This window comes from Dermacentor variabilis, chromosome 3 (assembly GCF_050947875.1).
Source record: "Dermacentor variabilis isolate Ectoservices chromosome 3, ASM5094787v1, whole genome shotgun sequence".
NCBI classification, from domain to species: Eukaryota; Metazoa; Arthropoda; class Arachnida; order Ixodida; family Ixodidae; genus Dermacentor; species Dermacentor variabilis.
Genome location: NC_134570.1, coordinates 125,450,313 through 125,464,759, shown reverse-complemented (window position 1 = coordinate 125,464,759; position 14,447 = coordinate 125,450,313). Strand labels below are relative to the sequence as shown.

The window sequence follows — 14,447 nt, the reverse complement described above, 5'->3', positions numbered from 1 at the left end:
AAATCCTTACTGCCTTTACTAAATTAATTTTTTTTTCATTTTTCATTAAGTCTATGGTTGGAAGTGAAGGTCTGATTGAGCTGTTCAGATGGAAATATTAATGATGTCCTTTGAAGGAATATTTAATGAATCGCCGAGTCTGTTCATCAGTAAGAGCAATTGAATAAAGGAAAATTGAAGAGAATAGAGAACCCCCCCAATGCAAGAAGCGCGATACGTTACATTACACCTGACAGCTAATGACATATGACTACACGTTAGGCTAGAAAACTTGCCAAAAAACATGCGAGCTACACCTCCCATCTGAAAACCTACACAATCCGGACAGAGAAAAACTTAATCCCTGAAGGTCTAACACTGAAGGCTGTACCAGCTCTAGGAACACTCCCACCACACCATCGTGCAAACTGGCAAACAACATTGCACAATGGCTCACTTTCGCTTTTGAATATCCTGAAGGAACACTGCCAAGAAGAAATCTAAAGTTTTAGCCACAGGCTTCGGGACATAGCCCTGACACCAGATGAGAAGAGAGATTTAGAACATTACGACGAAAAACAGTCTAGAAAATTGGTTCAAGAACAAAGGAAGAAAGCAAACTTTAATAAAAAACAACTTTTCAGCCAGGCAGCCACCACACACCGACAAGGGGGACCTTGAGTTTAAGATACCAGACATGAAGGCCACTTCCACAAAACTAAACCATTCCAATGTTATACACAATTCAAAAACATTAAGTAAAAAATAAATAGACGTACTCAGCAAAGGCCTAAACTCTTGTCCCACGAACAACACAATAAATGAATTCCAGCTTCACAAGGACCTCTCAGAATCCTCCCGACGAATGCGTATCAGACAATTTTTTCGCAAACACACGAGACACCGGGACGGCACCACTTAGAGCCCAATCCACTTGGACTCCCGAACCAGAACAAGCCATAGAACTTGACATATACCTTAAAACTGTCACTAAAGAAATTATAAGCTAATCCAAGACATCGAGGCGACCTAAAAACATAACTGTGTCGGAGAATCATATCATTTCAAATCTTAGTTGCCGGAATGACATTGTTATTAAAGAAGCAGATAAGGGTGGAAGTATAATTATTTGGCCAGTAGAAAAATACAAGCACGAGGCTTACAGACAACTGAACAACACAGAACATTACCACAAGCTAGATAACGATCCGACATTGTCCTACACACTGACAATTACCAACAGGCTGAAATCAGTATGGGCTGGATAACACCGTCAGAATACAAATTTCTTAAACCGAGCAACAAAACTGCTGGGCGTTTTTACCTCCTTCAAAAAATTCATAAAGTTCAATCCGCTGAACTATACACTGCTATTATGCCAGGCCGTCCGATAGTATCAAACAACACCACACCGACAGAGAGCTTCTCAACGTTTCTTAACCACTACCTTGGTGGCTTGCCAAAGGCACTTCCGTCATTTTTATAAGATACGCCCCACCTGCTGAGAATTATAGAGCGCATTAATACTGAAGGCACACTACCCCGCAACACAATTCTCGCAACACTAGACGTCACGGCGCTGTACACCAATATTCCTATCCCTGATGGTTTATCTTCGATAAAAAAACGCTCTCTAAACACAATGCAAAAGACTCAGCTGAAGTCCACTTGTCTCCCCTTGAATTAGTTCTAACACATAACTACTTCGAATTTGAGAGTTAATATCTACAGACATGGTACAAGCATGGGTATGCCTTTTGCACCAACCTACGCGATCATATTATTGGGGATTCTAAAGACAGATTTCCTATCGCGCAGCACTGTGAAGCCCCACACATACCTACGATACCTAGACCACATATTCATAATATGGAGACATAGTCAAGACAGTCTAGATAAATATGTGTCATTTCTAAACTCTTTTCATCCAGAAATAATATTGACATCAGAATCTTCAACTGAGCACATAAACTTTCTGGACACAACAATGTACATTCACAATGGGGAGCTAAAGACAACGCTGTATAGGAAACCAAACCTTTCGACAAGCAACAGTACCTAGAATATACCAGCCACCATCCGAGACATTGCAAACAAGGCACCTTTAAAGGCCGAGCCACACGACTACGTCGCATTTGCGTTGAAAACCAAGGCTACATAGATAAACTCGATCACCTTAAAGACACCCTATCAAACAGGAACCACCGAAACAGTGACCTTCAAACAGCCCACACCACTGCAACCAAACTTGATCGAGCCGAGGTCCTCAAACCCCACCCGAGGATCACGTCAGCAAAAACGCCCCTTCTAACTACTAAATTCTCAAACGCACTCCCAAACGTGAATAACATCCGCAGTAAATACTACCCAATTCTCACCAGCAACCAGAAACTTAATAAGTTTTTTCGCGACTCTCCCAGAGTAGCCTACAGGCACAACATTAATTTTAAGGTCCTTCTTGTGCACGCCCAGCTAAAGACAAAGAGGAAGTTGGGAACCAGTCCCTGTGGCCGCCCCAGGCGCTCTACGTGCAAACATATTCAATCTACTACTACAGTAAAAAGTACAGCGTGGAATTACGCACACAAGGTAACTTCGACTTTCACCTGCACATCAAGCAACGTAGCATACTATCTAGAATGCGCCGCTTGTAGCGAACAATACATAGGTGAGACGGCACAACAAATTCATACAGGACTCAACGGTCACCGCGCGGACACAAAACAAAATTTACATAAAGCAGTAGCCAGTCACTTTAATGAAAATGGTCACATATTTGACAAAGCAAAGCTCTGTATACTACAAACAAATTTCCGTTCCTCTCGCAAAAGGAAATATGCGGAATCATACCTTATACACAAATTTAATTGCCTACACCCAACGGGAATTCATTTGGCAGGTGGCAACTTAGAATCTTTAAAAGCGGTCACTTAAATCTGAAATTCTCATATCATCAACCAAGAGACAAAACACATTATGCAACCAACTCACCTTAATTCTTAACCTCACCCACTCTTCCATTTCGAAAATTTTTTCCTGCCTGCTACTCAATCTAATACACATTTCAGGTTTTTACGTCTATATCAACTGTACTACCCACTTCTCCCATGTATACTTGCCCCACCCACTTCTGCGCACGTCACCCTCCTATTTGTTATTCCGGTTTCGGTTCCCCCTCTCTTTCCCTTCCTTTTTTATATATATTTTTTGAAACACCCTCACCGACACATTCTGAAGTCAATATACCTTTTTCAGCGCCTCAACACAGGGTATCGTCATTTCTGGATGCCGCCGTAACGACATCTACGTTGAGCAACTGGTGCAATGCCTCTTGAAACACCATGCCGCAGCCTTTCAGTCATCCCATACATACACCATACATGGTGACGAGTACTGCAGACTCCTCGTCACCATCTTAACTACTTCAAGCTTACTCGACGCATTCCTGCTATGCTACACAAGTCACTCTTTCAACTCATGTTTTTTTTGTATTTTGTGTTACTCGCGCGCTGACCGCCTGACCGGCTCTTCTAATGCCACAAGAACACGCCGCCAACGACACCCCTGAATGCTTCCTAACCTCTCGCCTACCCAACGCGCACCCAGGCCCCCGTCTTTCTTAATATTTTTTCTTCTCTTTCTGGTTCTTTTTCTCTTTTTTGTCTTGGTATCGCCCTGGCTTTTTTTTTCCTCCGTTTTCTTTTCTTTTCTTTTCTCCCCGCGTTCCCACTCTCCCGCTGTTGTCCCCTCTTCTTGGGAACGAAGCTCACAGACGTTGGACGACAACGCTCGTTACCTCTGAAGTCTCTCCCTTTCAAACCAGCCACCAGCGACAACACCCGCACGTGACGTCACTGTACTAACCGTTTAAAACTAACATGCCAAGGATGAAGAGGCCGCCTTTGACAAAGATAGGCCCTCCTATCAACGTTGGCCAGCCTTTCTAAGGCACCTTATCCCTGTTTACAAACTTCAGACTACACGTCATTGACACTTGACATCAGACAACATGGCATTTGGTTCCAATGTCTACCAATATTTTACAAACTTATTACATTGGTGTTTACATTCCGAGATTTTTATACTCACTCCGAATCCACTTGCATTCACAGCAACTGTAAACGGACATCCTACAGGCTCGTAGTAGTAGTCACCTGAAACAAAGGAAAAATCAATATACAGAAACCAATAATAGAAACTGCTGAAATATTTAGATATATTTTCTGTAGAAACACCTGTAAACTGCCTACAATACTACCGATCAATAATTCCAAAAATTATCAGATGGCGTCCGAGAATAAAAACTTGCTGACTCCAGGATATATCCTTAGGAATATGCGAGAATGCATTTATTTTTCCGCAGAAAAGTATTTTTGCGTTATATTTCAGCAATGGCCTTACTTTACTTCTTATGAAACAGGCAAAAGAAAACATGTCAAGTATTTACTGTGGGCAGCAGCATCAATATATTATCGAATACTACAATGCAATAATGTGAAGGCTTATGTAAAAGCTCAAAAAGTCATGTCTCTGAGATAGATTCTTTAAAACATACATTCATGTTTAGGCAGAGAAGTAATTTTTCAACAGACACATAAGTCCCCACGCCATTATCAAGATGTAAAAATATATATTTTTTTATGCATGTGGTAACGACCAACAATACGATTTTCCAATACCGTTTATTAGAAAGAGCGTTCTACTCCTCAAAAGCCTACGTAGATCTAAAAGCTGCACTGAGCAGGACTGCTGAGGTTTCGCCATTATAGTAGCGCGACTCTAGCGTTATATTGAATCAGAGTGCGTGCAAATCACTCAATTTTGGCAGAGTTACTCCAAAACCGTTTATTTTGTGCTGAAGCATTTTCATTTCTTCTGAAGACCCAATGCAGAGAATGTGCGCGCGAATCTACATTTCATACGGTCGCTTAGTACTTCCCCAAAATTTGTTAAGACAAAGCATATTCAGGTATATGTCAATCTTAGACATCGGTACATCCAAGATGGCAAAGATGCATAAGGAACTTCTAACACTTTTCTAAGCACTAGGCATCTGTCTGCTTGTCGGTCTTATAATAATTTATCACCGACGCTGCCTGTCGTTTTCAGAGAGACCCTAGTAATGCGGCCACTGCGGAGCTACCACGCAGTCGAGGTTGCTTGACAATGCCAGCAATTTTCACTACCGTAGCCTCACAAACTTATAAGTGGCCTTCAACGTGGAGCGGTAACACGCGCTGTGGGTGGAGACACTTACGGACTGTAAGCAAGAAGAATTGCGCAAGAAAGAGAGAGAGAACGTTTATTTCTTATGAGCTGGGGAAACTTCCTCCTATGTGGAGCCCCTTGTTCAGGGCCCCTTAGGCTCGCGCCACCCCGCATGCCCACCGGATCAGCCGTCGCAGCTCTTGTAGGCCTAAGCTGGTCAGCACAGTCTCCCAGGAGGAAGGTAGAAATGAAGGAATAGGGGAGCGACCCATAGGTTGTTAGCGCTCCCAGGTGTAATGATGTACTGTGGTATTTGCTCCACAGTAGGGACAGTGTTGTAAAGTGATGTCAGCCGCAATCAGACTGCCTTGCCAGCGCTGACGGCGCGTGCGTTTATGGTTTGGTATATTTTCCTTGTTCTGCCTCTTCCCCTCTCTCCGTTTCGTATATATACGCTCCGAGACGGAAGCAATAAACATTCATGTTCCAACCTTCAAGCTGCAAGCCGTCGTATTCAGTAAGACACGCCACGTGTGTCGTAACTATGTAACAGTGTCGACGAGGATGGGAGAGAACCATCGAGATGAAAAATTAATTCAGGCAGGCAGTCCATCAGGAAACAGTGGCCGCGGGAATACTGACATGGCTCATCATCAACTACCGGAATCCGATGACTAGTCTGACAACTGTAAGTTCTACATCACGAAGGCAGAAGCTTATTTTGAGGCAACTGCCGTCAGGGACTCGGGAAAGAAGAGGGCGTTACTGGTAGCAGTATTAAGTGCGCGCACTGTGCAAGTGCTCTCAGGACAGGTTGCGCCGAGGAAGGCAAACTCGCTGACTTACAGGAAGCAGTCAAAGTTTTGCATGGATACTTCGACCCCAAGCGTCATGAAATATCGGAGACCTACCGTATCTTCAATCGCTGCCAATTGGAAGGTGAGCCCATTCTACAGTTGATCGTTGAAGTTCGCCGGATTGCGGATGGCTGTAATTTCGGCAGTATGCTAGATCGGTTGCTTCGCTACAGGATCGTCTGTGGAGTGAGGTCAAGCGCTGTTCAGAAGCAGTTATTAGCGAAAACGGATTTGACGTTGAGGGAGGCCGAAGCAATTGCCATATCAGCAGAAGCAGCGGAAAAACATACAGTGAAGATGTCTGCCGACCTTGAGCCCGTGCTCAAGCTCAATACACGACAAGCTGATGAACCTGTGTCAGCATTTGGGCATTGCGGAAATAAGAAACAACAGAAATGGCTGCGGCTGGGCGAAAGCGAGGTGTTACCGCTGTGGTACCTACGGCCATCTAGAGATGTGCCAAAGCGACGTGCGGAAACAACGCCCGAAAACACGTTCGCAATGCAGGCAAGGAGAAGCGTTTGCAGGGACAGCAGATGTCACTGAGAAAAATGGAGACGATGTGCACATTTGGACATTAACTGCACCCTCCAATGGTCAGCGACTGCCACCTATTCTTCGTACATTCATATGGTGTGGTATTGACGTACCTATGATTGTGGCCACCGGCTCACACGTCTGTGTTGTGTCCAAAGAACTTTTTGAGAAAAACCGTGAACAGTGGCCACAACTACAAGCCGCAGGCATTAAACTGCCCTGTTATCTTGGAGAACTTCCAGTATAAGGGGAATTGAGTATGTCAGTGCCCTACTAAATACAACTATTGAGTAAAAAGCGGCAGAGTGGAAACCGTATTGCGTGCTCATTTAGGTTTTTTTTCTTTGCTAGCCATCGTGAGCAGAGAGCCGTAGTTAAACGGTGGCCCTGGTGCTTCCGCCGGCTGTTTGGTCAATGCTACTAAGCGGCATTTTGGAAGAAAGTGCTTTGATTTGTTGCGTCCGTACGTGATGGCATAACAAGCATGAGTAAACTTTCTAATCGTTCAAGGGGGCCGCAGACGTTCCCCTATTTGTTTTACTCGAAAACCTTTAAAGTGGCTTCGTTTATTTTGCTGTCTTCCTTTTCCGACTAGTATTTCCTTAACGATTGAGCTAACGGACTAACTGATTACCATGAAAGCACCGGCAAAGTATGCGTAAATGACACTCATCATTGCAAAGTATCATACCTCAGCTAGATGACACCAGGTGAGAATGAAGTTGCAACGCTTAACTCATCCTTCTGACGCCGCGATGACTAACTTGCCCCCTTCTTGCCACCAAACTGCATGCCACAGTCCCTGTCTGCTTCCAAAGACACAATTTTATATACCAAGCTTATACAGGAAGCAATTTCCAGATGAAAATTTGAGTTCACGTTTTATCTCAGCACACCCGACAGTGCAGAGCACCCATTGACGTCCAGTTTCTTCGTGAGATGTCCGGAACCTAGTTTTCACACATTGGCTGCTCTTCCTAAACGACTTCGCGGCAAATGACTATACTTCGGAGATCTCATTAAGCGAAATAGCAATCTGTCAGGCAAACTATTGTTGCTGTCTGGCTCTCACCACACAGTCTTGAACGCTGTTAGAAAAAGAAAGAAACAGCAAGGACGGCTGGGTCCAACAAATTGCCCCACGTTTCATGGTATTTTCGCAACCTTCTAATAATAAATAGAGGCTAGACAGAAAACCTGAAGATGTTAATCACTTGGGTCATTTAGTTTATATCATCCTGCGAAACGTGCACGGGCAAAGTGGCATCAGCTGCGGGCTGAAAAATGTGGAGTTCAGGAACACATAACCGTGCCCATCCACGCCGTTGAATATCACTCCCATTAACGTAACCGGCCCTTGAGGGACGCATCGCACCTATTTGAGTGCCCTGTGTGACATTAACGGCCTAGTCACTATGGCCACGAAGCCTTAAGGTGGCACATGTTTCCGCAAATCTTCAATATTGTGGGTTGGCGAGATGGAAGGTGACGATTGTTTTCACTTTCCCAGCTTTGCAGCCTTCGAAATCCTTGGCCTCGTATTCTGCTCTTTGTACGATGCAATACAAGACATGTTTGAAATAGTGTAAAGGCTTATGGTGAGGCATTATTTGCATGGTTGTAACTTTAGAAGCTTCAGTGGCTCTCGCTCTTATGACCCCCTTAGAATATGCGCAAGTACGGACAAAGTTTGGGTGCGCGTTATGATTACCATAAGAAGTGACACCGGAGTCATGACTCGCACACAACTTACTACAAGAAAAATTAACCAGAGCTGAACGTTATTAAAAACGACAAAGCGAGTGCATTGGTGCCAGCAAGGTGTGCTGGACAGACCCAGTAAATATAAATGTAGCTTACATGAAACGTGTTTACTCCTACCTTTTATCCATCATCACCCGTCTGACTTTGATGCTGAGGTTCCTCACTGCTCGCAGTGAACTCGCTTTGTTATCAGTTTCTCGCTTTTAATGTCAATCCTGTACGGATCCTAATGATGTATACCGGTATGATCAGGTTAATAAACTAATCACGCTTTATTGCACATATTGCCGCCTAGCATTTTGCTGATACTTACTTCATAATATTTCTGCTCATTTGATACTTGGATTTCTGTTTTGTATCAACCATGCGTTTAAGAAAACTAGCTCCATCTCTTCCCTTCTTTTTTTCGTGAATACCATCAACGTCTCTTGTTTACCTCGACTGCTGATCATTTGGTGCACAAATCTGCTTTAAGCACCAGTGCTTGATCATGATACCTTGCTGGTGAAGCAGTGCACTGACACAGACACAGTGAAGACACACAAGAAAAGACGACACTCGCTTCAGCAAGTGTCGTCTTTTCTTGTGTGTCTTCACTGTGTCCCTGTCAGTGCGCTGCTTCACCAGCAAGGTATGATGATCACTCCCCAACTAGGCCAACTTTTCACTTTACTGAACTTCATTTCCATTAAGCAGCGAGTGTCGTCTTTTCTTGTGTGTCTTCACTGTGTCCGTGTCAGTGCGTTGCTTCACCAGCAAGGTATGATGGTCACTCACCAACTAGCCCAACTTTCCACTTTATTGAACACCAGTGCTTCTTGAATATGCACTTTCCGATGGTCCTGGTTGGGTCAGCATGTTGGCCTAACATTACGTGGAGCTGAGTTGTTTCCCCAATTTTGCAATAACAGACACTTGCCACAACATGTTGCGAATAATTTCCATTTTATGTTTTTCTCTTCAGGCTGCTGCCTCAAATAACAAGTCACTGCCCTTTTTCGTATAGTGCAGATTTTCTCTTTTCTTTCTTACCTTATTTGTAGATATCCATCAACATTCGGTTTTCGTTATTTTCAAATAATTTAACGTCAGTTCTCATCTCACTTTCTTTTAGATGACTCGGGTTGGTCTACGTGAACTTTCTGTGAACCTGTACTTTGTTGCCGACATTGTTGAATGGTTCCTGCGTTCCGTGTCAGCGCTTTTGAGGCGCAAATATTATGCTCTTTACCCACACATTTATTTTTATCAATGTTCCTAATCATTTCTCAAAATTACGCAGTCGTGGGCTTCTCTCACTTTAATCTAGGTGCAACCTATGTGACCCTGCACTGACTATTTTGTCGTCTCACCGAAGAACAGTAAGGCCAATCGGCCCACAAATCTATGGTTAAGCGCAATCCTGACGACACCTCTGATTGAAACATCTATTGGACTTTCTGAATGTTGCCGCTGGCAGTATTATTTTATGCGAAATTTCTTCGATCAACCCTTAACTGTAGCCCCAAAGCGTTGCATGTGTCCCAGTTTCAGAAAATTTTAATCTGGCCGGACAGGAATTTCATTCTCAAAATTTTGGGAATAATAAATTTTAAATTGTTGTTTACGACAGCGCCTCCGTTGGGCCATCATTTCTTCAAAAAACAACTCATCCATCTGTTCTCTCTTTTCTCGCGCACGGCACGTCTGCTGCGAGTCTGGACTGGCCAAGCGAGAGCTAGCCTTGTTAAGGAAGGAGCTGTCTAACAACGGCTGCCTATAGCAGCTATAGAAGACTCAAGAACTGCGATCTTTAATTGTTGACCATGCAAGAGTTCGAAAAAGAGTCAGTGAGGCACTGTGTAGAGTTTTTGGCCCATGCGTGTGTAAAAATTGCACATGTGCAACAAAGACAAGCTAGTACGCGCGAACTATCCTTCGTTAAAGTCAAGGTTACTTGGGGTAATCTAAAAGGTCCCGTACAATATGTGTGACGCATTCTACATAGCCGACACTGGGAACCTTAAAATAAGGATACAGCTGTACCCGGACGATGTCAGGAAAGGCAGTGCAAGCTCGAAAGCCTTCGGGGATCATCATATGACAGACTACTGACCACATAATTGATGGGGATGAAGCGTGCACAACTGCGACAGATAAGCGCCTATATTCAAGAATACTGTTGGAATCTTTACCTATTCAAACGACTAGGAACGCCATTTACCGGACACGGAGTAATCTCTTCGCGATATTGATGCGTACTGTGCGCCAACTAGCACATAAATAATCGTCCCTCTTGTGCTCATTTTCATTATGATCAAGGGACCCGTAGCGGTCTCGAAGGGTCATGGTATATTTTATTTTATTTTGGGCCTTAGGCGAGTGCCGCTTTTTTTGACAATGTGTCACCGCCGCAAGACCAGTTTTCATCGAGCTTTATGTCCTTTTGTAACGTGCCTGATACTTATATATATATACCGGTAAATTGAAAATAAATTGAATTGAAGTTGAAGTTCAATTTATTTTCATCAGTAGTTCAAACAGTAACACAAACAGTTGAAGCATAATTGCGCGATTGGAGGTCCCGAAGTAAAAACTGTTGGGTGGACCTCCTCAACAAGAAACAAATGGGGGTTAGTACAATTGTGGCAACAGTACCCAGGTAGCACACAATGTCTTGAAAACGTCGTATTAAGGGATTCAACGTCTGAAACGAATTTTTGACCAAAATCGACGCATCAAAAACGTTCCAAACAAGATAGCTTAAAAACGAGGGGTGAATACGTTTTGCAAACGACTCAAAACGCCACCGCCACGCCACGGCGCGTCAGCCTCTTTAGCGGCTTCTACAATATTCAACAACCCGTCAACGCAATCCAACCTTGCGCAAGGTGGCGATACCGTCGTCAAATCATGTGACCAAGGTGGCCACGTGATTCGTGATGCCGGGCAGCCGAGCGAGCCGGGCATAGTCGCGTCGTCATGGCGTCGTCGCGTCACCGCACTCGCATTGCACTGTGGTGTGTTTGCGGCTGTTCTGAACGTGCTGCCGCTGCCCTTTGCTATGTAAGTGTTGCAGTGTTTTGCTGTCAAGAAAACGATATTCTGTGATCAGTTTGGGTTGTGCGATGTTTGTGTGGTTTTAATTTGGAAATCATTAGTGTTTTCAATTGTTATGTGGCCAAGGCGGCCACGTTATTCGTGAAGCGTTGTCGCACTTGCATTGCGCTGTGGTATGATAGCGGCTGTTCTGAGTGTGCTGCCGCTGCACTTTGTCGTGTAAGTGTTGCAGGGTTTTGCCGTCAAGAAAACGACGTACTGTGACTAGTTTGGGTTGTGCGATCTGTTTGTGTAGTTTAATTTGGAAATCAGTAGCGTTTTCAATTGGAGGGCGCGGAGTGGAGAGCACTAATCAGCTCTTCAAGTTCATTGTCATGTTATGTGAGGTGCCTTTTCACTGACGCTGTAATTAAGGCGTTAAGGGCAGTATAAGGACGAAAGTTAGAGGGACGAAATCGTGCCTGTGTGTCCCTAGCGTCGGGGCCGGCCGCTATGCGTGATCCTAACAAAAAAGCATTTTGCAGAATGCGAAGAAAGGCGGCAAAATTTCTGTCTGTGCGCACCTTGCCGATCTCCGCAATGTAGCCGTCATCGTGGTATTTTAGTCTCCCGTTTAGCAAGAGTGTTGCAGACATGGGAACTGGTTCCAACAAGCTTTTTTTTTAATAATTCAGTACTAGTGCGGTATCCCAAAAGGTGAGGTCAAGTGCTCACCCTATTTTCTTCCCTCGCGCTACAGCGCACTGACAGAATTTTGCGTGCACCATACCGTGCTTTTATCGTTTGCGCTTCAGGTCCTCGATTGTGTTTTCGCCCCCTTTACCCATGTGATGGGTATTTCATGGTATTACCGGGTACCGCATGTGTCCATATATTGTGTCCAATATATGAAACGGCCAAATTCGATTTTATTTGACGCCTCAAATGGTAGTAATGTATTGACTTCCTTGTAGCTTTGTGCTTATCAATTTTACTATTTGGCGAATGGATACAGCATGTACGCTGCATAACTCGCTTGTGGATGCTGCATACGTGAGTCGAGTATGCCCTTGGTATAAAATAACTTGTATGCTTTAGGTAGTATGATTGTTTGCAGTTTGGGACATGTGTCGGAATGTACGCTGTGCGCCCTGCGCGCTTTACGGCGGCCTGCCGAGTTCGTGCGGGTGCCATGTGTGCGCATGGAGTTCGCGAAGCGCTATCGCAGTTTATATACATATATATATATATATATATATATATATATATGTGTGTGTGTGTGTGTGTGTGTGTGTGTGTGCGTGTGTGTGTGTGTGTGTGTGTGTGTGTGTGTGTGTGTGTGTGTGTGTGTGTGTGTGTGTGTGTGTGTGTGTGTGTGTGTGTGTGTGTGTGTGTGTGTGTGTGTGTGTGTGTGTGTGTGTGTGTTCTGTTCGCGCGCTTCGCACAACCGGGCATGTCGCAGTACTTTGTCCTTGTGCAACACATTTTCCCCAGCGTACGTCTGTGCATTATTTGATACCGGTTGCACACGGGGCTTTTAGCCGCTATCCAGTCCGTTACAAATCGAATTTCTCGGTCGTGATTGGCTCCTCTGCGCAAGCTACGAGAGTGAGCCAGTCGCATCGATAATTTCCATCCGCATCGGGCTTGATCGCGATCGAGAGTGGTCGTGTGACACCGGTTTTACACATGGCTCCCACATAGGGAACACTTTAAGTTCAATGCTACTGAGTGAAGAGCAAGTAAATATATATGCCAGTGGTGGTATGTGGGCAAGTCTTTCTGGTGAAGCCAATACTTGTGCATTCAAAACATTTCAATTACCAGCGTAGTGCATCAATGTGTCTACTTCGACAAAATGGAGCACCAGTGCAGATATCTGAGCATACCTGTCCAGGGCAGCAAGTGTGTCTACATTGAAACCACTACCAGCATGTGCGGCAGTTCTATTTCCAGCAGCGGGACTGCACAACAGGGTGCTCTCAAGCTGTTTATCTATGAAGCTCTGCCTGTACAGTGTGCCAAATATTTTTGGACGTGAAAGTGGAGGTGAATTGGTAAACATCAGTGAAACTGTGCCTGGACTTTGTGGCAAATGTTTTTGGATGTGAAAGTGTAAGTGAACTGGCAAAGAATTTGCTCTGGGCTACATGTGTTAAACGTTTTTCTCATTCAGAGTGCTTTTTTTTACTTTAGGAGACTGGAGATGTGCGCAAAGTGTGACATGTCAGTGTGCTAATTAGTGTATTTGCTGGTTTGCAAATTATTCGTTGCAACTTTGTTTTTGCCTAAGAGGTACAACTTTGCCTATTGTAAAGGGCTTTTTAGATAAAACACTTACTATTTATTATGACCATTGCTTCCTTTGTTACACAAATGCAGCTTCCAGTGCATTCCAGTTTATTTCCATGTTTATGTAAGTTTCTAATATGAGGCTTGCATATTCATTTCTCACGTTCTGGAGTGGCAAGATGCAGCATTACTGTCTCATCGTTCGATGCACTACAGTAGTGTTCACTTGTTACACTGAATCCCCCGTTTAAGTATTCTGTACTAATTTCACTTTATTGCTTTTTTGTTGCATGGTAATTTTTTCTCGCCATTACCTTCTGTGATATATCCTAAAGGCAATATTTCCAATTTTGCATTGTTCTCTTTTTTTAATTTCTGTCACAGGATTGTTTTATGATGGTATGCGGTGGTATTTCTTTTTGTGCTCTTTTCAAGCTTCTAGATGATTGGTAACATTGCTTGGAGGCAGTTACCATCCAATTCATACTTTTGCATTTTTCAGTCTACTTCTTCCATTCGCTCCGATGTCTCAAGAACTGCGATCTTTAATTGTTGACCATGCAAGAGTTCGAAAAAGAGTCAGTGAGGCACTGTGTAGAGTTTCTGGCCCATGCGTGTGTAAAAATTGCACATGTGCAACAAAGACAAGCTAGTACGCGCGAACTATCCTTCGTTAAAGTCAAGGTTACTTGGGGTAATCTAAAAGGTCCCGTACAATATGTGTGACGCATTCTACATAGCCGACACTGGGAACCTTAAAATAAGGATACAGCTGTACCCGGACGATGTCAG

The 14,447-nt window shown here is 44.0% G+C and overlaps 1 protein-coding gene across 1 annotated transcript in view; it reads right to left on the bottom strand.

Annotated features, from left to right (window-relative positions):
* Positions 1-14,447, bottom strand: part of LOC142576264 (evasin P467-like) — a 94,869-nt gene that overhangs the window by 26,507 nt on the left and 53,915 nt on the right. Inside the window, exon 6 of the mRNA XM_075686311.1 lies at positions 4,069-4,133. Within this exon, the coding sequence (XP_075542426.1) occupies positions 4,069-4,133 (65 nt within the window). The remainder of the gene's footprint in view (positions 1-4,068; positions 4,134-14,447) is intronic.